The sequence below is a fragment of the Panthera uncia genome (genome assembly GCF_023721935.1).
Source record: "Panthera uncia isolate 11264 chromosome D3 unlocalized genomic scaffold, Puncia_PCG_1.0 HiC_scaffold_8, whole genome shotgun sequence".
NCBI lineage: Eukaryota > Metazoa > Chordata > Mammalia > Carnivora > Felidae > Panthera > Panthera uncia.
The window spans coordinates 59,524,269-59,550,866 of record NW_026057586.1 but is presented as its reverse complement, the minus strand read 5'-3'; the positions used below and the strand labels follow the sequence as shown (position 1 = coordinate 59,550,866).

Genomic DNA, 26,598 nt, shown 5'->3' with positions numbered 1-26,598 from the left:
TACTGTGTCATAAAACAGCCCTTCATAAGTATAAAAGAATTGAGATCATACCATGCATACTTTCAGACCACAATGCTATGAAACTTGAAATCCACCAAAGGAAAAAGTCTGGAAAACCTCCAAAAGCATGGAGGTTAAAGAACATCCTACTAAAGAATGAATGGGTCAACCAGGCAATTAGAGAAGAAATTAAAAAATATATGGAAACAAATGAAAATTAAAATACATCAATCCAAACACTTTAGGATGCAGCGAAGTCAGTCCTGAGAGGAAAATACATTGCAATCCAGGCCTATCTCAAGAAACAAGAAAAATCCCAAATACAAAATCTAACAGCACACCTAAAGGAAAGAGAAGCAGAACAGCAAAGACAGCCTAAACCCAGCAGAAGAAGAGAAATAATAAAGATCAGAGCAGAAATAAACAATATAGAATCTAAAAAAACAGTAGAGCAGATCAATGAAACCAAGAGTTGGTTTTTTTGAAAAATAAACAAAATTGATAAACCTCTAGCCAGGCTACTTGAAAAGAAAAGAGAGAGGATACAAATACATAAAATCACGAATTAAAATGGAATTATTACAACCAATCCCTCAGAAATACAAGCAATTATCAGGGAATACTATGAAAAACTATATGCTAACAAACTGGGCAACCTGGAAGAAATGGACAAATTCCTAAACACCCACACACTTCCAAAACTCAAACAGGAAGAAATAGAAAATTTGAACAGACCCAAAACCAGTGAAGAAATTGAATCAGTTATCAAAAATCTCCCTTGGGGCACCTGGGTGGCTCAGTCAGTTGAGCGTCTGACTTTGGCTCAGGTCATGATCTCGCGGTCCATGAGTTAGAGAGCCCTGCGTCGGGCTCTGTGCTGACAGCTTGGAGCCTGCTTCCAATTCTGTGTCTGTCTGTCTCTCTCTCTCTCTCTCTCTCTCTGTCAAAAATAAATAAACATTAAAAGAAAAAAAATCTCCCAACAAATAAGAATCCAGGACCAGATGGCTTCCCTGGGGAATTCTACCAGACGTTTAAAGCAGAGGTAATACCTATCCTTCTCAAACTGTTCCAAAAAATAGAAAGGGAAGGAAAACTTCCAGACTCATTCTATGAAGCCAGCATTACTTTGATTCCCAAACCAGACAGAGACCCAGCAAAAAAAGAGAACCACAGGCCAATATCCCTGATGAATATGGATGCAAAAATTCTCAACAAGATACTAGCAAATCGAATTCAACAGCATATAAAAAGAATTATTCACCACGATCAAGTGGGATTCACTCCTGGGCTGCAGGGCTGGTTCAACATTCGCAAATCAATCAATGTTGATACATCACATTAATAAAAGAAAAGATAAGAACCATATGATCCTGTCAATCGATGCAGAAAAAGCATTTGACAAAATTCAGCATCCTTTCTTAATAAAAACCCTCCAGAAAGTCGGGATAGAAGGAACATACTTAAACATCATAAAAGTCATTTATGAAGAGCTAATATCATCCTCAATGGGGAAAAATGGAGAGCTTTCCCCCTGAGATCAGGAACACGACAGGGATGTCCACTCTCACCGCTATTGTTTAACATAGTGTTGGAAGTTCTGGCATCAGCAATCAGATAACAAAAGGAAATCAAAGGCATCAAAATTGGCAAAGATGAAGTCAAGCTTTCCCTTTTTGCAGATGACATGATATTATACATGGAAAACCCAAGAGACTCCACCAAAAGTCTCCTAGAACTGACACATGAATTCAGCAGTCGCAGGATACAAAATTAACGTACAGAAATCAGTTGCATTCTCATACACTAATAATGAAGCAACAGAAAGACAAATAAAGGAACTGATCGCATTCACAATTGCACCAAGAAGCATAAAATACCTAGGAATAAACCTAACCAAAGATGTAAAAGATCTGTATGCTGAAAACTAAAGAAAGCTTATGAAGGAAACTGAAGAAGACACAAAGAAATGGAAAAACATTCCATGCTCATGGATTGGAAGAATAAATATTGTTAAAATGTCAACACTACCCAAAGCAATCTACACATTCAATGCAATCCCAATCAAAATTGCACCAGCATTCTTGAAGCTAGAACAAGCAATCTTAAAGTCTGTATGGAACCACAAAAGACCCTGAATAGCCAAAGTGATATTGAAGAAGACCAAAGCAGGAGGCATCACAATCCCAGACTTTAGTCTCTACTACAAAGCTGTAATCATCAAGACAGCATGGTATTGGCACAAAAACAGACACATAGACCAATGGAATAGAATACAGACTCCAGAACTGGACCCTCAAAAGTATGGCCAACTAACCTTTGACAAAGCAGGAAAGAATATCCAATGGAAAAATGGCAGTCTCTAACAAATGGTGCTGGAAGATCTGGACAGCAACATGCAGAAGAATGAAACTAGACCACTTTCTCACACCATTCACAAAAATAAACTCAAAATGGATGAAAGACCTGAATGTGAGACAGGGGAAACCATCAAAACGCTAGAGGAGAAAGCAGGAAAAAATCTCTCTGACCTCATCTGCAACAATTTCTTGACATATCTCCAAAGGCAAGGGAATTAAAAGCAAAAATGAACTATTGGGACCTCATCAAGATAAAAAGCTTCTGCAGTGCAAAGGAAACAATCAACAAAACTAAAAGGCAACTGACGGAATGGGAAAAGATATTTGCAAATGACATATCAGATAAAGGGCTAGTATCCAAAATCTATAAAGAGCTCACCAAACTCCACACCTGAAAAACATAATCCAGTGAAGAAATGGGTAGAAAACATGAATAGACACTTCTCTAAAGAAGACATCCAGATGGCCAGCAGGCACATGAAAAGATGCTCAACGTCACTCCTCATCAGGGAAATACAAATCAAAACCACACTGAGATACCACCTCACACCGGTCAGAGTGGCTAAAATGAACAAATCAGGAGACTATAGATGCTGATGAGGATGTGGAGAAACGGGAACCCTCTGGCACTGTTGGTGGGAATGCAAACTGGCGCAGCCACTCTGGAAAACAGTGTGGAGGTTCCTCAAAAAATTAAAAATAGACCTACCCTATGACCCAGCAATAGCACTGCTAGGAATTTACCCAAGGGATACAGGAGTGCTGATGCATCAGGGCACTTGTACCCCAATGTTTACAGCAGCACTTTCAACAATAGCCAAATTATGGAAAGAGCCTAAATGTCCATCACCTGATGAATGGATAAAGAAATTGAGGTATATATACACAATGGAATACTACGTGGCAATGAGAAAGAATGAAATCTGGCCTTTTGTAGCAACGTGGATGGTACTGGAGAGTGTGATGCTAAGTGAAATAAGTCATACAGAGAAAGACAGATACCATATGTTTTCACTCATATGTGGATCCTGAGAAACTCGACAGAAGACCAGCAGGGAGGAGAAGGGGGGAAAAAAAAGTTACAGAGAGGGAAGGAGGCAAACCATAAGAGACTCTTAAATACTGAGAATAAAGTGAGGGTTGATGGGGGGGTAGGGTGGAGGGGAAAGTGGGTGATGGGCATTGAGGAGGGCACCTGTTGGGATGAGCACTAGGTGTTGTATGGAAACCAATCTGACAATGAATTTCATATTAAAAACAAAACAAAACACCAACAACAACATGGGGAAGCCACCAGGTACAAAGTCCCCATCTTGCCCACCTCTACCCGAATTTATTCACAATGAACTACAACCTCGCCATTTTCCCTTTCACTATCATAGATGTGGATTTCCTTCTTTTGAAATGTTGGTATAACATCCACATACAGCAGAAATTCTCAGTGTGGGGTCCCCAGACCAGCACTGCCAGAAAGCATGCTAGAAATACTAACTCATCCTGCCCCAGACCTACAGAACCAGAAACCCCAGGCTGGCAGCAGCAATCACAGTATAACAAACCGTGAGGTGCATTAACGATTGAGACCCTCTGCAGCACAGCATCAAGTAAGCAGTTGGATTCATGAGGCTGAAGCTCAGGAGGGGCTAGAGGTATTAACCAAGGAGCCACTGGCTTATGCCACACCAGGGGCCTAGGTAAGATCCCCTAGGGATATCTTAGAGAATGAGCAGAAAGACTACAGAATGCAAACATTCAGAGGAACAACACAGGGAGTCAGCAACACAGGTTGAGAACTCACACCAGTGAACAGGGAGGATAACAAGAAAGATGAGGATGTTATGAAAACAACACAAGCTATTCGAGGATGACCACTGGTTCTTTAGATACCAAAGCAAAGGACCATCAATTTTGAGTCCTTACCTTACTTGCCCTTTCTTCAATATTTTATTCCTTTTTTATTTTAAAATAAGCTCAGACTTACACTTTGAAGTAACTTTAAAGTAACACTTTAAAGTCACTAAAGTAAAGTGACTGTCAAACTTGGGTGTGCATAAGAACTGCTAAATAAATGTCATTTTAGTTTCTAAATTTCAATTCAATAAGGAAAGTCTACTTACACAGAACACTGTAAGGTGCTTCAAAGGAGCACCCTAACTGAAAGACGGGGGAATCCCCAAGAGCCCTCAGAAATACATGTTTATTTTGTCAGCCCTAACTTTTAAGCAATATTTTTTGCCAAATAAGCGTGTTTAACATTTGTGTTTGCGTATTTAGTGCTATAAGATCCAAATGTGTGAGCAATTTTTTAAGCTCACCAAGAATATTATTGCTCAGAAAAATAAAATGTTTAAATTGCAGTCTAATCCACAACGCTAGAGAAGTACTCCATTAAGGCAAAATTCTAATCCTTCACCCTACCCTAAAGGGTTCGTTATATTCTGTATACTCACGTAATTTCTTAAATCCCGACCCAAACACAATATGAATGTATTGTCTCATGTGCTACACATGAAAAGAACTAGAGATTTAAAAATACAGCAAATCATCCCCAGTCAACTAAATACCTCTAATAAGAAAGAGAGAAGGCACACTGGTTAATTTAATGGCTCTACCTGTTAGTGTTTTTGATATTTTGGTCCAAAGAGTCAATAAAGAAGGGTGCCTGGGTGGCCCAATCAGTTAAGCATCTGATTCTTGACCTTGGCTTAGGTGATGATTTCTTGGTCCCTGAGACAGAGCCCTCATTGGGCTCCGTGCTGTGACTGCAGAATCCTTTCAGGATTCTCTCTCTCTCTCTCAATAAATAAATAAATAAACAAATAAATAAATAAATAAATTTTAAAAAATCGTTTTAATTTAAAAATTTTTTTTAATTAAAAAAAGAGAAGAGTCAATAGCTGAAGATCTCTCTTCCACTTCATCTCTCCAAACTCTCCGAAACCTTGACTCTTGTCAAGCTTTTCACTCCAGTCAAGTCATTAAAGATTGCCAATTCTGTCTGACAGATGTTGCCCAATCCTGCCCCCTACACAGTTACTTTAATTTGGACCCTGGTCAAGTCTACTAACCTGTCATGGGAAAGTCACCTTTCCTGCCTGCTCTCTTCTTCCATTTCCCCCACTCCGAGGATAGTAACTTTTCCTTACTTTGTATATCCACTGAAACCACTGCATACCTCTATTCTAGCATTTAATATCTGACTTATATGCCCACCTGTGAAGTCTAGGCTCCTGAGCAAAGGACCACTTTTCATTACCTCAATAACCCCAGTGGCTGGGACAGATACACAGGACAGCTTTGCAGATGTTTGCTTACTGAATAGGCCAAAGTTCTCACTTTTCTCTCTCCCTGCCCATTCTCCATGTTGCTGCCACACCTCTTTTGCCAAAAATAAACCTAAACACGTCCCACTCCTTATATGATCCCTAGAAGAGCTAAGGTTCAGGACCATCAGAGGGGCAGCCCCTTCAAAGTCCAACCCCAAATTCTCTGCTCTAGCTTATCCCCTGGCACTACAACTACTCTACATTAACTATTTTCCCAGCATATTTTCAGGGCTGTGCTCAGACTACATCCTGTGCATAAATTCTGTCTCACAGGATTTTCCCTCCGTCTAAAAACTTATTTTCTGGGCCCTGCTCAGAAATCACCTCTGGGAAATCTTCCTAAATTTCCCCAGGCAGAATAAATTTCTCTCCCTGTGCTACCAAAGCAAAGTTAACACAGCTTTATTCTGGTCCGTAGTACACACACTTTTCTAATGATACTTTTGTTTGCTCTCAGTAGAAAGCAAGACTGTTGTGGTCATTTCCAGTACCTTACACACTGCCTGGAAGCAGTGATATGGTACAACAGAAAGATCTTGAATTTTCCCACTGTTCAAAAACTGGCGCTGCCACCTTTCAACCGTACAGCTTCGGGCAAGTCACCATAAAGCTTCTCCAAGCCTCGCCTCTTCTTCTGTAAAATGAGATTCTGCACGTCCAAAGTTGTAAAGATCTCAGATCAGGTATGTGAAGCATCTGCCACACGGCACCATGTAGACTTTTTCATGTTCTAGAACTGCTAGACAAAAATTCGTTGCAGTAATGACACGGAGGAGGAGGAGAGTGTTCAAGGACTGGACGAATCAGTTCAGTTCCGCAACTGTCTGTTGGGTGCCTACTTAGTACCATCTCAGAAGCTGGGCGAACACATAAAATGACTAAGGAAGCTCAACCCCCAAAAACCGTATATTGGGACACAAGAGACAACTGCGGAGTTTTCAGGGTACATCTGTAGCTCCTTTCTCAACTCTACTTTAGAGTGCTGGTTGTCAAGAAGGCGATTTTATCTCCCAGGGGGTCAGTTTCGTCGGCTCGAACAGGGAGGAGAGGTGCTGCAGGCATCTAATAGCTAGAGGCCACGGACGCTGCTAAACTACAGTGCACAAGACGGTCTCCTAAGCCAATCATCCAGTCCAGAGAGCCCAGAACAGAAGCAGCTGCACAGCCTCCAGCCCACCGACCCCAAAAGACAGAGGAGACGACTTCCGGCAAGGGGGACCAAGTCCGCTTCCGGAGGAGAAGCAGGCCCCGCCCAGGCCGCAGCCCCTCCGGGAGGCCGCTGCCTTCCCCGCTCGCTCCCCCGCGCCCTCCCTCCAACTCCCAGGTGCCAGGACCGGGCGGGGGTGGGGGCACCGACCCACGGCCGGGACAGCGGCCCACGTCAGTGTCTCTCACTCACTATTTCTCTGCTTTGGCGAGGTGCTCCAGCCCCTCATTTATCTTCTGAGCCGCCATCTCGAAGGTCCGGGCCCTGACGTGGAGGGCGAGAGCCCGGCTGAGGAGGCGTGGGAACGCCGAGGGGAAAGCCGGGACGACGCGGCAGCCCGGCTGCTACAGGGGCCTGTAGGGCTCAAACCTAATGCGGCGAAGCAGGCTGGGGGCGGGGCGTTTAGAGGCCTCGTAGTCACACAACGCGCAGGCGCAGAGTGCCAGGGTTCGCGTGAGCCTTGCGCTTCTAGCGCAGGCGCCGTGGGCACTGTTGGTGGTTGTTTCGTTCCGGCGTTCGTTCGATGATTATTTATTGAACATCTAATATGTGCCGGGCACCGTTCCAAGCACCGGGAAATCAGCAGGGGGTACAACAGACAAAAAACCCCGCCCTCGCGGAGACTTGCTTTTCTCTTCATGTGAAAATACGTTGGTGCTATAATTTACTACATTTGTCCCATAGCTGAAAGAGTATTCATTCACTTATCCTGCCTTTTGAGCGCCAACTATACGTCAGTCAGTAAGCAAAACAGACTGTCCGTCCTGGTTACTGTCAAATAATCATCCAGCCGCTACAAACTACGGTGAGTGCTCTGAATGAAACGGAGTTAGGATCGCTTGCAATGTTCAAACAGAAATAATAGCCAGTAACACCCTTGGCTCAATTGCTAACTCACGGTGATTCCAATATCCACAAAGACGATTCTTGCAATGCCTAGGCAGCCTCTCAGTTTCTAACCCCACCAACTCATCCACCCATTCCCAGGATCATACTCTTGACCTTACTAATTACTCGTAACTGCGTACTTAACCTCCACTTAACCTCCTCCTGCCATTCCACATCACCTTTCCTCGTGCCAGGAATTTTTCACCTTCAACAGAACGCTCACCTTTTCCTATCCTTCTACTCTTACTCATCTCCCCCTCTTTACCCAGCATAGATTCTGTGTTCCATCATTTTAGCTACTCTTTGGTAGCTAAACCTCAAACTCCGTGGCCCTCCCTTTCTCCTCTCTCCTTGTCTAGAAAACCCCCAACTCTCTACCTACTCTGGAACTGCTCTGGAGCAAGGAAATGTGGCTGGAGAAAAAAAACAAACCAGCATGCCAACATTACTCATTCTAATGATCATAAGCATCAAGGAGATCTTTGGTGCTGCTAAGCAATTGTTCTTTATTTTCCTGTCAAATTACTCACCCACTCACTTGGATGGCTGTTGACACCCTCTTTCTCCTCAAAATTCCAACACAATCGTCCTGCCTGCCTGCCTGCCTGCCAACTCTTAACTTCTTGTGTAATAGGAAATAGCAATTGAAGAGACATCTTGCATTTGGCCTCATCAGCCCATCTACCAATTATCTGTATCAGTTCCCGAATAGTCCGCCTTTTCTCCAGTGAACCCCTCTCATCTATCCTCACTTCCTTACTTAGTTTCTTGGGTATAAGTACCACCCACACATGGGGCTTCCCGCCATCATCCCATTATCTAGCCTGGGCTTCCCTATATGAAGGCACAGCATTCCAAGGGGGGCGGAAGTGGAAATCTAGGCCTTCTGGGACCAACTCAAAATCACCTCCGCAGCTTTCATTGGTTAAAGCAAGTCACAAGGCAAGTCCAGATTCAAAAGGTGGGGAAATAAAGGAGTTGCAAAATATTGTGACCTTGACTTCCAGTTCACCACAGCTCCGGAATGACTGGTTCAGTATAAGAGAACTGGGGCCTTTATCAGAAAACAGGAAAGTCTTACATTTTTAAGGGAAATTAGACCTAACATCCACCCAGCATTATCAACCTCTAAAACCATTTGACTGTCCCAGAAGTTTTTCTGCACCAAAAGGCTTCTCCTCGTTCTCCCTTGTTCACACATTCATTTATTAAACATTTTCTGAGCATCCACTCTGCACAAGGCACCGTGCCCACACCCACAGGATACAACTGTAAGCAAGGGAACATAGGGGAGAAAGAAATATCTTCCTCTACCCAACTTAGAGTCTCCAACTGGGGCACTGTAAATTAGACTGGAAAGACAGATCAACAGGAGGAAAGCATACAGATTTGCTTAATGGAAGTTTCACAGGACACAAGAGCCTTCCCAAGGAAATGAAGACGTGCAAAAGTGGGTAAACCTGAATGTGATGCTAGATTTGATGAAGGAAAGGAAAGTTGTGGGAAAACGTAATAGGACAAAGGGTATGAGTGAAGGGTAGTAAACAGAGGGAAGCTTAGCAAGGACTAATCATTCAGGGTCCCCTCAGCATCCCTGCATCTTCTGAGATAAGGAAGGTCCTCTTTTCCAGGTATAAGGAGGGCACATCTCATAGGAGGGCTGATGGGTTCAGGACATGATCCTCAAAATATGTCACCTTGGCGTATTGAATGTTTTAAGCTGAGGAAGTTTGAGAAAACAGTACAAGCAGGAAGATCACTCTGAATTCCTCTGCCCACCGCCCTTCTTCTCTGAAAACAGGTCATAAAACCCTCACGTGAGAGCTGCCTCCCTACACCTGGAGGAAAACAACATCCTTATCTCCAAAGACGGAGGAGAAGAAGCTGAAGAAACAGGCTTTGCTAAGCGTCCACCAGTTTAATACCCTTACTTTCTGCTCCTTAACCTGTCATATTCCACTCTTCACTGAACCTAGGATAAAAGTACACAGGTCTGGATCTTGGGGTCTTTGTTTCCTTATGAGGGCTCCCATGCCATGTAAAACTTACATGAAATATACCTGTAGGCTTTTCTCCTGTTAATCTTTGTCTGTTTAATTTGCAGACCCAGCCAGAGATTCCAAGAGAGTTGAGAAAAACTTTTCCCTCTCCTGCAGGGTCTTATGACCTGCTCCGGCAGAGAAGGGCGAGGTCAGAGAGACATCCTGCACCTGCTGTTTCTCGAATTTCTTCATCTTAAAGTTTTCACTAAGCCAAGGTGCCATATTTAGGGGCAGCCTGTTCTAAACCCTATCAAGACATAATGCCTGCCCATGTGGAACTTGTGGTCTATGAGAGGACACAAATATTAAACCTACTTTTGTTAAGTAGCGACAAAGACAGAATGGAAAAAAGAAAGAAGGCTAGGACATCCCCATGGCATCTGAGGGTTCTATGTTCCCAAAGACCTTTGACTAGGGAAGGTGTGTAAGTACATGCTAACTCTCCTTCACAGGAAAGGGAGCAAGAGGAGGGAGAACAGGGACAGTAAATGGGGGTACACAAATATTCTACCTTCTTCTTCCCTCCCCGCCTCCACCAATCCTTTCCTACATTAGGGTTGAAAGAGGGCTTGAGGGAGGGATATTAGGGAAGCCAGCTTGGGTGAGCCAAAAATGAAAAGACTGGACCAACTGAGGAAAGGCGAAAGAGTGTAGTCTATCAAGCTAAATCTGGTGGTATACCCCAAGAAAATAATTCTTGATATCACAGCAGCTGCTTCCAGCACCCAAGCAAAGGTTGCCATCGTGGCCTTTGCCTTCGACTCACCTGCTGCCTCGCCTCCTTCCGGGGCATCTCTCACCTCCTCTCCTGGACCCCTTCATATGCTCAGTGTCCCTTGGTGGTGCCTGGGTGGCTCAGTTGGTTAAGTGGCCGACTTCGGCTCAGGTCATGATCTCGCGGTCCGTGAGTTCAAGCCCCGCATCAGGCTCTGTGCTGACAGCTCAGAGCCTGGAGCCTGTTTTGGATTCTGTGTCTCCCTCTCTCTCTGACCCTCCCCTGTTCATGCTCTGTCTCTCCCTGTCTCAAAAATAAATAAAACGTTAAAAAAAAAAATTTCAGATGCTCAATGTCCCACTCATTCCCCAGGCTGGCTGCTGGTTCAAGCAACCCCATCAAACTCATCCTTTCCTCTTATTCTAAAAATTCCTTCTTTATCTTGCCTCCACAAAAATTTACCTTCCCACGTGCTGTCCTGGTTTTGGATCTGACTACAGTGATTTCCATCAAAGGGTGAACAAGGCTGAGGTAGAGCTTGTTACCCCCAGCTTTCTAATGGCGGGCTGTGGTCTTGGGCTGTGGTCTTGGGAGAGTTCTTCATGCCCATGCCCGGATCCCCGGGCTCCTCATGTGCACAAACCTCCCTCCCCTCGTCTCCTCTGCTGCCAGAAAGGAAGATTCTTGGACCCACCTTCCTCAGCTGAATGTTCAGGGAAATGAAGGGTCTTTGTCACTGCTTGGGAGAGAGGTTGGTTGATGAACTCTGACTATTTTGACTCAAAACCCCACACTTTTGGGGCACCTGGGTGGCTCAGTCAGTTGAGCGACCGACTTCAGCTCAGCTCATGATCTCACGGTTTGTGAGTTCAAGCCCCTCATCGGGCTCTGTGCTGACAGCTCAGAGCCTGGAGCCTGCTTCAGATTCTGTGTCTCCCTCTCTCTCTGCCCCTCCCCCACTCATGCTCTGTGTCTCTCTGCCTCAGAAATAAATAAACATTAAAAAAATTTTAAAAAAAGAAAAATAAGAAACCCACACTTTTAGTCCTCGGCATTGCCCTACTTTCCCCCCAGAGCATCTGTTATCTCCCTACCTGATGTCATTTTCTTGTTTTATGAAGATCTTTGTTTACTGTTCATCTCTCCTGGTGGAAGTTAAGCCTTGTGTGGCTGGCTTTCTTTGTACTGCCTGTTTGCTGGTGTTTAGACCAATGCCTGACCCTTAAGAGGCACACAATGTGCACACCTGGGGTTAACTGGTGAATTGTTCCCTGTCCCTGTGGCTGCAGGGCCTCCATCTGGCATTGTCTGAGGGTTTGCAGTATCTGCCTTTGCCCTTCACCTGTGAGCTTTGGGGGACAGGGCCCCTGACTTCTGCAGGACCCAGTACAGGGCTGCACGGAGAACAGAGGTCACTCAGCGCTCTTCTGCAATTCTCTCGTTCCTGCGGAAGAAGAGAAAGACGAGTTAGGACGTTTAGACGCTGCTTCCTCCAGAGCCTTGGTGTGGCTCCTCCCCGGGGTGATTTCCAGATGGATTTATAGATAGGAAACTGTTGCAAGCATCATTGTTAATGCCTTAATATCTTCAGAAGAATTCCAGAAACAGAACGAGAGGGCAAGGGTGTGAGAATGGAAACAGACACACCCTATGTGCTGTTCCTCTTACCTCGGCACAAGACGGCAGACCAGTGTGGCCTCAGCCGGAGCATAGCTTCCCATGTAGCCACGATGCCACAGTCGCCCCTGCCTCAGTGCGGAGGAGGTGGGTGTTGGCGGTGCCGACAGTGGATTCTGTCCGGATTGCCTGACCCTGCAGGCTCCGGATGGAGGCCAGCCGCTAAGACCCCCACCCTGGCAGTCCCTGGCAGCTGAGAGACAAACGGCTCAATAGGACAACTAAAATCTGCCCAAAACCCTACAAAGCATTTCATGTGCACCACCTCAGAAGCACGATAATGATCCCATTTCACATATGAGGAAACTGAGGCTCAGAGAAGCTAAGTAACTTGCCTAAGATCACACAATCAGTAAATGGGAAGGCAGAACTTGGACCCAGAACCATGAGACTCCAAAATCTATACCCGAGCCACTCTGGTGGACTTAAAAATGGAACCTGTTTTGTAGTCGTTTAATAACAACTCACACAATACACCCACTTAGGCGCATGGATCAATTATAGACGTTCAAATATTTCTGAAGAAAAAAAAATCGGAGCACGTTTTACTACATATCTGTTAGTGTTTGGAAATTTCACTAACCATTGAAAAATTGGGGAGTTTATTAGATACGACTGACAGAAGTTGCCAAATGGCTGAGAAGGAAACATCCCTGCCAGATGCAGTAAGGGCACCTTACAGAGACTTTCCCAGTTCATTGCCTCCTTGAGGTGGTCTTGTACTTCTCCCTAGTAGACACACGGTGGCGCCACTCGCACAGGCGTTTAGAGCCGCGGGCCATCCAAACAGCCGTGATTTGCTACTTTTGGTACAGAGCCAGACGCCGGCAACATGCTGCCTTCATAACTGAACTTTCCACATAAAAGTGATACCTCTCATTATTTTGTACACAAAGTTAGGCAGTGTTTCCCAAGAGTTCAGAGCACAGTAAAGCTAGAAACATCTGCAGCATTAATGGGCTTAGTAACAGATTTTTAAAATCCCCTTTAACCAACACAATTGTTTTGATAAATAATACTTGTAAGAAGAGAAAAGATGTAGAACTTACTCTGATAGTTATCTTTGAATGAAAGTTGAAACCAATTTACCAAATCGGCTTAGTAGAGTCCTACTGTATATTTTATTAGCCTGCTTGCAGACAACCTAATTTCATCCTGAAAATGTTCTTTTTAAAACTACATCCCAAAGATATACCTGTAAAGATGACTTTAGCCTTCAATTGTAATAATTTAATACTGTTGCAAAAGAATACATTCATGTGGCTACATTTTGTGCAAATATAAATTAGACAGATTTGAAGTAACACAACATTGACTTTATCAATAAAATTTTACAAATAGCATGCATCTTCCACACTAAAAATTCCTCAAGAATTGCACAATTTGAACCTGTCAGGAACAAAGAGCTGTAGACTGAGTTTATGCTATTGACTCTTTTGTTTAAATTTATTTTTGAGGGGGGCCTGAGTGGCTCAGTTGGTTAAGCGTCACACTTTGGCTCAGGTCACGATCTCACGGTTTAAGCCCGCATTCGTCTCTGTGCTGACAGCTCAGAGCCTGGAGCCTGCTTCAGATTCTATGCCTCCATAGCTCTCTGCCCCTCCCCCGTTCACGCTCTGTCTCTTACGGTCCCTCAAAAATAAACAAACATTAAAACATTTTTCAAAGTTTATTTTTGAGAGAGAGTGAAAGCACATGCTTGAGTGGGGGAGGGGCAGAGAGCGAGGGAGAGAGAGAATCCCAAGCAGGTGCCACACTCAGTGCAGAGCCAGGCACAGGGGTCCACCTCACAAATCCTGAGATCGTGACCTGAGCTGAAATCAAGAGTTGGACGCTTAACAGACTGAGCCACCCAGGCGCCCCTATGCTGTTTACTCTTTAGGCATTCATTCAAGAGATATTTGTGGACTGGCTTCTGTGTGCCAGGCACTGTTCCAGGTCCTGGGGGTACAGCTGTGGACACAACAGACAGCAGACTTGCCTGGTGCTCTCAGAGTTTATATGCTGGGGAGGGAAGGGTGCGGGTGGGGGCCTGGGCGACCAGCTGGAATGCTAGGTGGGATCTGTGCTTCTTGGAAAATAAAGCAGGAAGAGAGCTGGAGCAGTGCACACACAAGGGTGGGAGCAGTCACCTGACTGGGCAGGTGACAGCTGAACGAAGACACGCAGGCACGATGGCTTGAGCCAGTGGGCTCTCCGGTCAAGGAGCGTGGCTAATAGAGAGATAAAGCAAAGCAGCACGTTGGTGTTGGAGGGTGTGTTCCTGGCCTATTCCAGGGAACACAAGGGACCCGCAATGCCAAGGCCCCATCGGAGTGCAGAAGACCAACTGCTGAGTGAACGAGCCAACACACCCCTCCTCCGTCGAGTCCCATCTAAAGCCAGGCAAAGTTTGGATTTGGTTGAAAATCTTCAGGAATATGCCTCATGATCACATACAGACAGCTTCCTTCTGCTTGTGTGATTAGAAATGAACAAATAGTAATAAAGAAGGCAAAAAAAAAAAAAAGTGCCTATAGTCTATGATGGAAAGCTTACTCAAACATGAAAATTTCAAGCCCACAAAGTGCACTAGAGTTGCAAAAGCAGCCTTTCTCTCGAGATTCTCGTGTCGCTGTGAAGATAGAATAACACTATGGTGGGACACATTCTAGTAAAGAGACGTAAAAGTTCCAGAGACGAATCATGTTCACAGGGATCAGTAGGGCCCCTGCAATCCCGGTGAACCTACACAGCCCGCACCAAGCTCCCCTTTGCTCGCGGTTCCCGTTCTTCCCGCTGGGGGGAGCTCTAGGGCCAAGGCCATTGCCAGAGGAAGGCGTGGACTCAGAAATAGACTCTGGTAAGGCTTTTTAGTCATGCCCACATTAGAAAGGAGACCTTCCAGATTTGGGGGGAAAGAAAAAAAGAAGAAGAAGAAGAAGATAAAAAACAAAAACAAAACAAAACCTCATCTCCCAGCTCCCAACAAAATCAGAGGTTGAAAGAAGACGGTTTTAGCATGGCAAATAAGAAAAATAAACAAGTGCTTGAAATGGATAAGGTTTTCCTTTTAAATTTGTTTTTGCAAAGGGTTTTTTCTTCCCCGAAAAACAAAATACTAAAATAGCAAGTTATGTTTTCACTTATGAATCCTTCTCAAGAGGAAATCTAATAATAACAAGGGGTTCCCATTGGATTCCAGTGTATTTCATAATGTAAATATATTTCTATCCTCTGTGGAGAGAAACCTATCCCGCGCCAGGTAGTTCTCATTTCAATTGGTGATTTTGCTCATTGGTAATTTTTCCTCGTCTTTTACCTCGAACAACCTCTCAAACTGAAGGAAACTTTGGATTCTACAGCTGTATGTTGGGACCGGGGGCCTACAGCTAGTGACAGAGGGTGAAAGGTGGCGGTGGCGAAGGGAGTTCTTACGCTTTCTTCTAGATTCGGTCGGAAAAGTTCTTTGCTGCTCACCAAATGTTCACATGTTGAGAGAACAGGGCTGGTACTGGAAAAAGAAAAGGCTTCGAGGCAGTCCCACTGCCAGTCTCAGCTGTGTTCCCGTACGATGTAAATTATTTCACTTCTTTGAACCTCAGTCTCCTCTTCTATGAAATAAGCATAATAATAGCGTGGTGGATTCAAAATGGCAGTCAAATCTCTGGCGCTCCTCCCATTGAGAGATGGAGTCTGTGTCCCCTCCTCCCTTGAACCCAGGGTGGGGAGGTGTGCTTTGGCCGCTTTGGCCCGTAGGACGTGGAGGCGGCAGCGTTGTTCCAGGCAGCCACTACTTCCTGCCATTCTTGGAGCCCTGAACACAATCACCCCAAGGCCACCATGATGGGTAGACTCCCGAGTTTACCCGGAGATGGTCTGTGTGCGCGTGGAGGGGGAGATGCCCAGCCAGCCCCCAGCTCTGCCGGCGGCTCCCAGCCCTGTGGGCCACCCCAGCCGGGGTCCCCCACGTCGCGAGGCAGAGGTGAGGTCCTCCGACCGTACCTATCTAAATGCCTTTTTACACTATCATGAGACACATAAATAACAATCGTTGTTTGAAGCCACCGAGCTCCGGGATCGTTTGCAAAGCAGCAGCAGATAAGCACACTGAGGGCTTATCTTGCGAAGCTGTTGTCAGTTTTACCAAAAATACCTGCAAGCCACCTAGCCCAGAACGGACACAGGCTGAGCGCTTGGTAGACAGTGCCCTCATCATTACTGCTGTTTGTATTTTCTTTCCAAAGGACAGTTTTTAAGACTGTGGGCAGAAAATCCTCTCTGAGCGCACAGAGGACATTGAGAGCCCTCGCAGCTGACTCGTCTGGAAGTCCACGGGCTTCGGGACTGCAAATCCTCCGCGGTCTAAGCAAGTCAGGCGCAAGGAGAGCCACTGAGTCCAGCCTTTGCTGGCACTTCTGGTAAACATGAGCTCCGTCCGGGAGCAGGACATGCTGTCCCCACATTCCAGGGACGCTACGGCATATGCAAGAGCAGCTCTGTGCCTGCCTTGTGCTTTTTCTCCGGTAAATCTCTTTGACCACCTAACTTCGGTAGGCAACCAAACACAACCGGGCTTAAAGAAGGTACGGTGGCCTAAGAGATTGTCTTGAAATGCAGCTGCTCATGCCCAGGTCCGTGGAGGAGCTGAGAGCTTGCCAGCCAGGCTGAGAGTCTCTCAAGCACTCGCCCTCCCCATGGCCTCCAAGTGACCTTATCTTTTGGTCACAGGTATTTAGGGGATCCTCTGTGTCAGTGATGACACTAGACCTCCTGGGATAATCAAGGCGGTAGTAATGTTAGGATAGAAAGTATTCTTTTTTTTTTTTAATTAAAAAAAATTTTTTTTAATATTTATTCATTTTTGAGAGAGAGAAAGGCAGAGCGTGAGCAGGGGAGGGGCACAGAGAGAGGGAGACACAGAATCCGAAGCAGCCTCCGGGCTCTGAGCTGTCGGCACACAGCCAGAGGCAGGGCTCAAACCCACAAGCCGTGAGATCATGACCTGAGCGAAAGTCTGACACTTAACTCACTGAGCCACCCAGGCCCCCCTATAAAGTATTCTTAGTGCAGTGAACTTCTAGAACTCAGAATCCCAAAGAAGGGCGTGTGCTGATTCCTAATCTGTCCCACATGAGCCTACATTCCCATCCCTGCTGCCACTGGCCCTTTCTCTGGCCTGGACGACTGGCCAACCTGTTCTTACCGGCCAGTCCTCCTGCCATCGCTCTGACTTCTGTAGAAGCCATCATCCTCCCGGCAGCCTTCTCGACGCCCCAGTGTCACGGTGTGACAATACCACTCCCTGTTTCAACGACTTCAGTAGTTCCTCTTCACACAGAAGAAAATGTAGCAAGTCCAGGGCTGGGAGCCCAGCTTTCCTGGCGCAGGCCCTGCGTTTGCCCCACTTGCTCTGACCGATGGCTCAGGCCAGTGCTTTGCCCATCCCCAGACAGGAGGGGACGTGGGGAGGACTGGGGGCTGACGGTGGGGATGTCACAGCCCAAAGGTGGCAGAAGCAGATGACTCAGTGGGAGGTGAGGTGAGGATCTTTTGCTTAAGGACTTTGTACCTCACAATCCACCCCTGGATCCTCAACCTGGGAATCTCAAGGTTGGTTCAGACCGCCAAGATTGGAACAAATAACTGAGTGAGGTGCCGTCCCCATCGGTGCTTTGGAACCGCTCGGAAAAAGGCAGGATTCGCTAAAATCGACGAGTCAAAAAGCAAAAACTGAGACTTTCAGCGAAGGCGCTCGTGTTCCCCAGCAGACTAGGACCAGGCACCTCACTTCTCGTACTGATGCTTCCAAACGCCTCTGTTCCCCAAGGAATGCAACTCTGCCTTAGGGCCCTCACACAGCCACTGTGACCTCCCCTGTCCCCATTTAGAAACCAAGCTTCTATTTCTCATGTTTCCGGTCTCTCTTGTCACACGAGCTCATGTTTTCAGTTCTTCCTTTGGAGCCATAGCACACATCTCCAGTATTCCCACAGGCTTGACCCCGATTTCTTCTGTTGACCTGGCACACAGCCCCGGCTCACTTCTGTTCTCCCCACTGGCCTCATTACCTTTGAAGGACACTCCCTGTGTGGCTTCTCTTTGCCTTTGTTTGGCTTTCTGCCACCCACCAAGTATCAGAGTGGGGACAGAAAGACAAGGGGGCTGGTGATTTCCACCTAGCGGGCTCCGGGTTTAACCCTGGGAGTCTGCACACCCGGACAGACCGTTATAAGAATGCAGGGTGGTTGTGAGTGGTTCTAGGAAGCATTTTTACATTAGCTGTGATTTGCTCTAAGTCTCTCCATTTCTAGGGGCCAGTGCCGGTCCTGCAGAGGAACAGAGAAGATTCCCCTTCGGAGCAGGGGGAAGAGATAGCAGCAATCCACTTGAACAAATAGATCTTGTAGCCCTGCTAAAGCTTCATTTTCAGAGCCACCGTTTAGAAGCTGTCTCATTTATCATTGTAGAACTTTGATTTTATGGGTTTCACTTTTGAGTAAGCATCGACCAGCAGGCAACTTACGGTTTAAACTACAGAGTAAGTCTTTGATATTCAAAATCAGCTCTCAAATCAACCTTCTAACTGAATTATAATCTTTTTTTAAATTTTTTTTTAATTTTTTTCAACGTTTTTTATTTATTTTTGGGACAGAGAGACAGAGCATGAACGGGGGAGGGTCAGAGAGAGAGGGAGACACAGAATCGGAAACAGGCTCCAGGCTCCGAGCCATCAGCCCAGAGCCTGACGCGGGGCTCGAACTCACGGACCGCGAGATCGTCGCGGGGCTCGAACTCACGGACCGCGAGATCGTGACCTGGCTGAAGTCGGACGCTTAACCGACTGCGCCACCCAGGCGCCAAATTTTTTTAATGTTTTATTTATTTTTGAGAAAGAGAGAGAGAGAGAGAAACAGAGCATGGGTGGGGGATGGGCAGAGAGAGAGAGGGAGACACAGAATCTGAAACAGGCTCCAGGCTCCAAGCTGTCAGCACAGAGCCCGACACGGGGCTGAAACTCAGGAAGAATGAGATCATGACCTAGGCTGAAGTCGAACGCTCAACCAACTGAACCACCCGGGCACCCCTATACTCTTTTTTTAAATGTTTATTTATTTTTACAAAGAGAGTACTAGTGGGGGAGGAGCAGAAAGAGGGAGAGAGAGAATCCCAAGCAGGCTTGGCATCATCAGCACAGAGCCCGATCGATGTGGGACTCGAACCCACGAACTGTGAGATCATGACCCGAGCCAAGTCATGGGTCAGACGCTCAACCGACTGAGCCACCCAGCTGCTCCTGAATTATCATCTTCTATATCTTATTTATTAAAAATACAAATTTGGGGGCACCTGGGTGGCTCAGTCGGTTGAGCGTCTGACTTCGACTCAGGTCATGATCTCACAGCTTGTGAGTTCGAGCCCCATGTCAGGCTCTGTGCTGACAACTCAGAGCCTGGAGCCTGTTTCAGATTCTTTGTCTCCCTTCCCTTGTTCATGCTCTGTCTCTCCCTGTCTCACAAAAAAAAAAAAAAAAAAAAAAAGAAGTTAAAAAAAATTAAAAAAAAAACAAATTTGTAAAAAGGGATAAATTTAGTAAGTTTTCCTTGTTGAATGTATCAAGACTTATCGGTTGTCATTGGAAGTCCTTACATTACAGGCAGTGCCCTGCCTTGGACTGAGTCCCGGTCAAGGTCAGCCAAGTTGGTGCTCTTGGCTCCCAGAGACCAGCTTCAGCTGCCTTGCTTGCCAGGCATTGAACAGAAAAGACATAGATCTTCACAATTGTTGCTGGGACTATCTCTGTGTAATTTTCCCAGACAAGATTCTTTTCTCTGCCTCTGGAATAAAGGTTCTCTTTCTGTCTTAGGCAAGCATTGGATGTCTTTGCATAGAGGAGCACTTATAATTAAGTTTGCTCTTGACAATAGTTTTAGATAGATAATTAGAATAACATTCATCTTAGGAAAAAAAATCAGTATGTTTTATACAGAACTAAACATAGTGAATTGAATCAAAAGATCGTTTCTGAAGCTAAAGGTCTGCTAATTGTATTGCCAGAGCTACGATGAAGTTTGTTTATTTTCAAATTTTGTAGCATTCTGTGACCTTGAATTCTTTCTGGGGAAGTTTTTAATAAAGCGAGGCTTTATGGTTGGTGGGGAAACCAGACGGTACATTCAATGTTCACGTATTCATCTAGAACATGTTTGCAAAGTACTAAGGTCCGCTGATACGGAAACAGCATGGGCCAGTCAGGCACCATCCCTACCCTGGAGGAACTCACTCTGTAGCAAAAGTGTCAGATACTAAATAACATTTAACATTTTTTAAAAATGTTTATTTATTTTTGAGAGACAGAGACAGAGTATGGGGGGGGGGAGGGGCAGAGAGAGAGGGAGACACAGAATCCGAAGCAAGTTCCAGGCTCTGAGCTGACAGCCCAGAGCCCAACGTGGGGCTCGAACTCGCGGACCACGAGACCATGACCTGAGCCGAAGTCGGACGCTTAACCAACTGTGCCACCCAGGTGCCCCCTAAATAACATATTTTTAAAATTACAAGTAGCTGCGGAGGAGATAGAGCCTACCAGGGGGCGGGTGTGGGAGAGGAGAGAGGGATGAGCATGGGCGTAATCTCAAACAGCTCAGGGAAAAGTTAAGGAGACAAGATTCTAGGGAAGAGAGCACCCTGCAGCTCACAGAGACAGGCCCTGGTGCCCATGAGCCCCAGCTAAACTTTGGGTGGGGATATGGACCTCTGAGCAGCCAAGCACTGAGTACCTATCGACCGAATACATGATGCTTCATCGGCATGTCACAGGTTACTTCTCAAATACTGCAAAGTTGGCAGAAAAGGTTGAGAAATAATAATATAAGAATTCAAGGGAAAGACATATTCCGGTTAACAACTCTGGTATTTTTCCCATTTGAAGGTTATTCTTTAGAATGACTGGCTTTTAAATGATCAATTACTTATATGTGGATATTACAATTATATGAAGATGAACAGAGGAAACTCTTTTTTTTCTAGTATTTATTTTTGGGAGAGCGCAAGTGGGGGAGGGGTAGAGAGAGGGGGACAGAGGATTCGAAGCAGGCTCTGCGCTGACAGGCTGGCAGCAGAGAGCCCAACGTGGGGCTTGAACTCATGAACTGTGAAATCATGACCCGAGCAGAAGTCAGACGTTTAACTGACTGAGCCACCCAGGTGCCCCCCAGCAGAGGAGACGCTCTTACGGGTAGAAGGGAATGGAAGAAGGAAAGAGTCTAATTTGGGTTACTCTTAGATCGGAAGAAATTCCAGGGAAGGGTTGGACGCTACAGTTAAAAAAAAATAGTGCTCAGGGGCGCCCGGGCGGCTCAGCTGGTTAAGTGTCTGACTCTTGATTTCGGCTCAGGTTATGATCTCATGGTTTGTGCATTTGAGCCCGGTGTCAGGATCCCGTGTTGGGATTCTCTCTCTCTCTCTCCCTCTCTCTCTGCCTCTCCCCCACTCACACACACACACACTCTCTCTCTCCCTCAAAATAAAAGCTTATCTTGTGGTGCAATGCTTGCTTCTGGTGATGAAACCTGCCCCAGTTCATGCCAGTGAAGACGGTGAGGAGGATATGAAGGAGGCTCTTTTTAACTGGTTTTGAACTCACTTAGAGACCACTCCTTCTCCTGCTGTTTGGGGGCAGCTGTGACCCAGCCAAGAAAGCATCTCTGATTAAAGCCTAGGACACTGTTTTATAAGACAAAGGAAAAGCTTTGTGATGCAAAACACAGACACACAGACACACACATACAGATTCACACACCCATAGATGCATACACAGAGAGAGAAAGAGAGAGAGAGAGAGAAACACAGAAACACACACATATAGACACACACACACACACACACACACACATCCCTGTCTTAGCAATAGCAGGGTTTTCTTTGAGAAGAGATTGGCCTGGATTGAGGACTTAAAAAATAACCCTCTGTAAGAAGATAAAGGAGAACTGAAGAAAGCAAGATAAGAGAGGGTGGACAGTGGGCATCTGAGGAACTCAGCTCTGGAAGGCCCATCACCTATGGGTAAGACAAGAGAATGGTTTGTGATCAAGTGAAAGAAAAATTCCATCCTTAGTGTTTTGGATGCCATGCCATGGCTCTGAGATCCAGCTGACTCTTCATAAAGAGATACCACCAAGGTCTGATGCAATTGGTCTGGGGTAGACTATCTAGGCAGGAGGGATGGACAAAAGGACTCCGTCCTGCCAATCGTTCGGTGAGAAAACTGGGGTGAAGGAGGGCAAGGTTGATGCAATTAGGGCTGGTGGAGAGAGAAGGCCCACTGGCTGGCCTCACTGAGCCCCTCCAGCTGTGGGGACAGTAAGCAGAACTCTGTGTTGCCACTTAACTCCCACTCCACCCTCCCAAAGTTTTTCCAAGAACACCCTTGGATGTATAAAAACGCAAGGACCCTTCCACATGGAGGCCACACAATAAATGGTTTTGCTATAAACAAGTAGAGCCATTTAGGGTTTTAAAGTTGGATAAGCTTAACCAAGACTGTCATGTCAACTATTCAGCAGAAGGTACTCTGCATGCGGACTGCGTGTTCGGGCCTTCATTGACACCTGACAATAGAATGCCATAATTGTGGGACCGCTCTGGGGACAGATAATTATGACCCTTTGATGGGAATGCAGCTTTGTGTTTATGACTAGGGTAACAAGAGGACAATCTGCCTTTCATTAGCACACAATAACATCTCACTTTTATGGGAAGTTCCTTCAGTTGATTTTCTTAATTAGATTTAACCGAAGGATGAAAGTCAACTTTTGCTACACAAAGCCCTGAAAAGGAAGACCACTGTGTTTAACACAGTAATTGAACATGAAAGCCACATACATCAAAGGTACACACAAATAAGAGAAGTATGTTTCCTAAAGATCCCTGCACCAGAGAAGGCTAATTTCAGACGGACCCAGGGCTTCAAATTTAAGTGAAAGCTTCCATACTGGGACTAAATGGTGCGTAGACCTGGGGTATGCAACACAGACATCCTTACTTCACCTTCTAAAAAATACACAAAAAGGTAGCCAGCTCACTAGGTGCCAAGATGGTCTAGCTTTCAAATTCCTCAATGGAAATGACTAGACTGAGGAATAAACAAGCAGATTCTTCTTTATTGAGTAAGTTTTCCAAAGAAGAATCTCTGCTTTCAGAAATAGTTGTTCTTTTGTTCCTGAGCAATTAACTTGTTTAAGTCACTTGAGATTTTAAGTCATGTTGCCTCTTTGGCGTCTAGAAAGCCTGGCATTCAATATGGCTCCCCTCTAAGTGAGGAGCTGAGGTTTGCCAGCACCTCCTGAGAATACCCTGTCACGTCCGGATTGTTCTTGTTTTTGTAGCCCTACATTCTGTTTGCTCAGATGCACTCAGCTATTTTTACATTTCATTTGGTCTTGTTGAATTGTAGGTATTTCCGTAAGCTGCCTTGAATCATTTTGGGAATATAGTGGGATATGAATAAGTAAATGAAGAAACATTGATTGCACATTAAGGAACTCCAACAATTTAACCATACTAAAGTAATGCAGTAAGATCAAAGCTTCAAAAGCACAAATAATAAAGCACTAAGATAGGCAAAATATAACTTTATAACCCCTCCCCTGCTTCAAATACAACCAGTCGCTATCAGGCCAAGGTGATGTTCCCTATTTTGTCTTCCCCTGAAAATACATCAAATTCTTGACCCATTGAAACTTCTTGATCCTTTATGGAAACGAAACTCAGGGGTCCTGCCTTCCGGGGATAGTGTCTTGTCCCACACACTCATCTCGTTCTTCCACCATAATTAAGTGTTGTTTGTGAGCTTTGATAAGCATGGAGTCTGTCAAAGGTAAAACATTTTAGCCACTGTCTTCATGAAATATGACATACAGTGCATATGTCAGATGCCAGACCAGAGGAGGTGATGCTGGAGTTGCACTGGTAGAGCTTCTAGGGAGACAGAACAAATGCAGACATCCATCATTTCTGGGTGAAACAACTTGGAATCTTCTCAAATTCCCAGAGCAATTGAGTCCTTACATTTCTACACTCTACAACTCAAAAGAGACAACTCTAGCTTCTAAATCTTGCAGGACACCAATGCCAAAAATGAATGCAAGTCCTATATTTAAAACTGTAACTTACTGATAACCACCAGAACTGGCTTAGAATAGGGGAAGCATGGGTACTAATATTAGTTTCATTGGTCTATTCATCTAAATATCTCTGACAGTCCTTTCAGTATTTTAAGAGAAATGTTAATTTGTGAGACTGACGCCAACTGAAGGAGAAAGAATAAAGAAGTGATTTTTAGCACTGTATCCAAGTCTATTAGGAAAGTGTGAAGAAACTACCAGAGAACAGAATTGGAAAGAATAGTTATTTGGAAGCGTATCAAGTCAAGGAAGACTATAGTTTATTCTGACAAAACTAAGGCCATGGGTAGGAGCATATTCGTTTTAACTCAATATGAGAAAGTTTTTAAGAATTTCAAGTGTTTAGGGGCGCCTGGGTGGCTCAGTCGGTTAAGCGTCTGGCGTCGGCTCAGGTCATGATCTCACAGCTTGTGAGTTCGAGCCCCGCGTCGGGCTCTGTGCTGACAGCTCAGAGCCTGGAGCCTGCTTCAATTCTGTGTCTCCCTGTCTCTGCCCCTACCCTGCTTGTGCTCTCTGTCTCTCATAAATGAATCAATATTAAAAAATAAAAAATAAAAAAATAAAAAGAATTTCAAGTGTTTAGAATGGAATGGGAAGCCTTGGGAGATTTGAGCAATGTTTCTGAAAGTGTTTGAGCTAACACTGGATGTCCCGAGCAGTTACAGGATCGAGGGGCTCACTGCATGGGATATGTGGTGGGACTAGATAGATTCAAAGTTTCGTTGTGTAGAACATTCTCTATTTGTTGCAATATATTTGCTGTTGCTTAAATGGTGTAAGGGCAGAGCCTGGAGATTGGCTTACATAATGGTGGCCATATAAAAATAAGTGAACTCTAGGATAATTGATTTAAGTCATGCCATCTAAGATTAGCTAAGCTGCATGTACCACTGTGTTGTGAAACAGCTGCTAGTAATAAAGCAGTTAGGATATGTAATTTGCATGGAGGAAGATGCCGGGACTTCACAGACCTTACAAGAACAGGTTGAATAACCATATTTATACTTGTAAATAGATATTCGTACGCGTGGTAGAATTTTGCGTGAGAGCTATTTTCATTTTGCCAGAGTGCCTGGCAAAAAGACTATAGATAGAATCACAGATTGTGGGGCAAGGCTGTGAAGTCACAAGTCACACAAAATGTGCCAAAAATAATACGAAAACTATAAAGAGCCAAGTTCCCATTGCCAACAGTTATTCTTGAGTCTTTTCTGAGAGTTAGAACATAATAAAGCAGTATTCGTCTCCAGCTTGTTGTTTTCAAACAATATATTATTTCAATGAACCAGATCCTAAAATGTCTTAGAAGGAAGGAAGGCTTGAGTTTTTAAGACATGGTCAATAAATAGATAGATTTTATCTTGAGGCAATCAGGGATATTAAAAAATATGGAATTGATCCTAAGTCAATGCCCATCAAGAAAATACGTAAAGAAAATTTGATTCAGAGGTGTGGCAAGATTTTGGACTTTTGGCAAAGTCCTTCTGGGATCGGCATAAATTGTGCTATTAAATATGACACAGAAGTAACCGTTGGAGAAAAGTTTAGGTTAAAACATTATTGAATGACTGAAAAATGGTAGTGTAGAGAAGTCTAAAACTACCTTCCCTCACTAAAGCAACAATTAAGCTAGCCAAACCTGTCAGAATTAACTTTTTGGATCTCTGGAATATAATTTAAAAACTTGCAACAACTGGGGAATGATTAAAGAAGAAGGAAGCTACTGAAATTCAATAAGAAATAATGGGGGTATTTGTACTTACCTGCCCATGACCATCCATGCCCCAGCATGGCAGCAGCCATGAGTCCCTGATGCAGCTTGCACCAACCAGCGGGAGCAGTGTGGGCCTTGTTATCAGAGAAGTGTGTTTGCAGGTACTGATCTGTCTGCTGGCTCCCTGAGCATCGGTGCCAGGGTGGGGGTGGTGGAGGGTGGTGAATAACCTTTATTTTCCTGCCTTAGAGCTTCCTCAGGGATGCCTAGGTAGCATTTGTCAAATGCATTTAAAGGAAAACACATGAGCAGAAGCCACCCACCAAAGGGCAAGCAGCAGACAGACCAAAAAGCCAAAGAAGGTAAAGTCTCGGAAAGAGACAGCATGGGGAAACAAGGGCTTTAAAAAGCTCCTGCGTGTACCAAGGAATTTAGAAAGCCATGCCCAGGACTAGATACGTGTTCAGGAAAGACCTGAGAAGACCCTGAACTTTGGCCACCCTCG

The 26,598-nt window shown here is 45.0% G+C and overlaps 1 protein-coding gene across 3 annotated transcripts in view; it reads right to left on the bottom strand.

Moving 5' to 3' along the window:
* The window catches only part of NAPG (NSF attachment protein gamma), a 63,157-nt gene that overhangs the window by 21,237 nt on the left and 15,322 nt on the right, over nt 1-26,598 (bottom strand). Inside the window, exon 2 of one of the 3 annotated variants that reach the window (XM_049620439.1) lies at nt 11,785-11,982. In XM_049620439.1, the coding sequence (XP_049476396.1) occupies nt 11,785-11,843 (59 nt within the window). In that variant the 5' untranslated portion in view covers nt 11,844-11,982. Of the gene's footprint in view, nt 1-6,177; nt 6,200-7,085; nt 7,237-11,784; nt 11,983-26,598 lie in introns of those variants that run through there. The other 2 variants (XM_049620440.1, XM_049620441.1) reach the window with 2 other exon arrangements.